We start from the raw sequence: 1916 nt of genomic DNA, 5'->3' as shown, positions 1-1916 counted from the left end.
TTAAGCACTGCTTTCACTGTATCCCACAAAGTTGATAAGTTATTTTTAATCAGCTCAAAATATTTTAAAATTTCTGTTGAGATTATTTCTTCTACATGTTATTTAGACATATATTGTTGACTCTCCATGTATTTTGGTGCTTTCTAGTTAGTTTCCAGTTATTAATTTCTAATTTATTTCCATTTTGGTCTGAGAGCAGAAATTGTATGATTTCTATTCTTGTAAATTTGTTAGAGTGCGTTTTATGGCCAGAATGTGTAAATGAGGTATATCTTGGTAAATGTCTGCTGTTGTTGAATGAAGTAGTCCAATTATATCTTTTATTGTTTAATATAGTTTGTTTTCCAAATGTATTCCTGGTGGGACTTGTTGTTCATGTATCTTCACCAGAAGCTGGGGCATCCTTACCTTTGGTGTTTCGAACATAAATTACTTTAGCTCTGTGCTTTGAAACTAGCTTAATACGTCCTTTACTAAGGAGCTCCTGAATGCCTGCCCTGGCCAAGGAGCCATGGATCTTCAGTCTCTCAGGAGCAACAGGTGGGATTATAAACTTGTAGCTGGGAACTTCCTGACAGAGTTTGTCATATGTTGTTTTGTCAAGATAGGTTATTGAGCTTGTCTTAAACTTTGCCTTTGTTCACTGGGTCTTTGTCTTTCTCAGCTGAATATCTAGCATCCCTCTTCTTGTCATCCAGGGGCAGCACAGCAAAACTCAAAGAACAGCTGTTACCACCACAGCCTTAATAAGATGTCAGACCACAATAACGAAAAAAGCCCTATTTTATCTTATTGATTGATGGTATTGTTAAGTTCAACTATCTTCTTACTGATTTTCTGCCCGATGGATCTGTCCACTTCTCAAAGAGGATTGTTGAAGTCTCCCAATACTATAATGGGTTTATCTATTTCTTCTCACAATTCCATCAGTTTTGACTAATGTAGTTTGACTCTTGTTAGGTGCATACATGTTCAGGATTTTTTATATCATCTGGGAGAGCTGAACCCTTCTTCGCTATGTAATGCCCTTGTTTCTTCCTAGTAATTTTCTTTACTTTAAAGTCTGCTCTGTCTGAAATCAATAAAGCTATCCCTTCTTTTTTTCTTTTGGATTAGTATTAGCGTGGTATATTTTTCTTCATCACTTTACTTTTAGTCTTGTGTGTATATATTTAAAGTGGGTTTCTTATAAACAGCATTTAGTTGAGTCATGAGTTGGGTCACCCTAACAACCTGTCTTTTAAGAGATAAATTTAGACCATTGAAATTCAAAGTGATTATTGATATAGTTGGATTAATACTTACCATATTCATTACTGTTTTCTATTTGTTGCCCTTGTTCTTTGTTCTTATTATAGTCTTCCACCCTTTTCCTGCATTTTGTTGTTTTATTAGTTGAGAACATGTTATTATTCAATTTTCCTCCCTAGCCTATCACTTACTTTCTTATTTTTTTAAAGTGGTTGCCTTAGAGTTTGCAGTATCATTTACAACAAATCCAAGTCCACTTTTAAATGACACTATTCTGTTTACAGGTAAAGTAAATAGCTTATATAAACAAATAATCCCAACTTCTTCCTTCTATCCCTGTATCAATGTTATCATTCATTATACTTTTATGTAAGTATATATGAGGTCTATCCAGAAAGTATCCAGCCACCTAATATGAAAAAGACAGGCATTTATTGAAGAAGATACAAGATACAAGAACATTCATTGTACATAGGATAATGATGATTTCATCTCCTACAAAGTAGGCACCTTGGGGCTTCACACAGTTCTCCCAATCACCATCAACTGACCCATCATATTTTCCTGAATCTCACTAACAGTCTGAAATCTCTTCCCTTTAAAAGGTGATTTTAGCTCTGGCTGGTGTGGCTCAGTGGATTGAGTACCAGACTGTGAAGCAGAGG

At 35.0% G+C, this 1916-nt stretch overlaps 1 protein-coding gene across 1 annotated transcript; it reads right to left on the bottom strand.

Moving 5' to 3' along the window:
• Positions 1–373: 373 nt before the first annotated feature.
• LOC123819448 (40S ribosomal protein S25-like) lies at positions 374–1405 on the bottom strand. Its single transcript, XM_045839811.1, is given in 3 exon segments — positions 374–605; positions 607–742; positions 1306–1405. Coding segments are annotated over 3 exon segments (468 nt in total).
• Positions 1406–1916: the final 511 nt, after the last annotated feature.

The sequence above is a fragment of the Phyllostomus hastatus genome, unplaced genomic scaffold, assembly GCF_019186645.2.
Source record: "Phyllostomus hastatus isolate PE091 unplaced genomic scaffold, TTU_PhHast_1.1 phas_contig_312, whole genome shotgun sequence".
NCBI lineage: Eukaryota > Metazoa > Chordata > Mammalia > Chiroptera > Phyllostomidae > Phyllostomus > Phyllostomus hastatus.
Note: the sequence above shows the minus strand (reverse complement) of the source record. Positions and strands in the feature narration are given on the sequence as shown.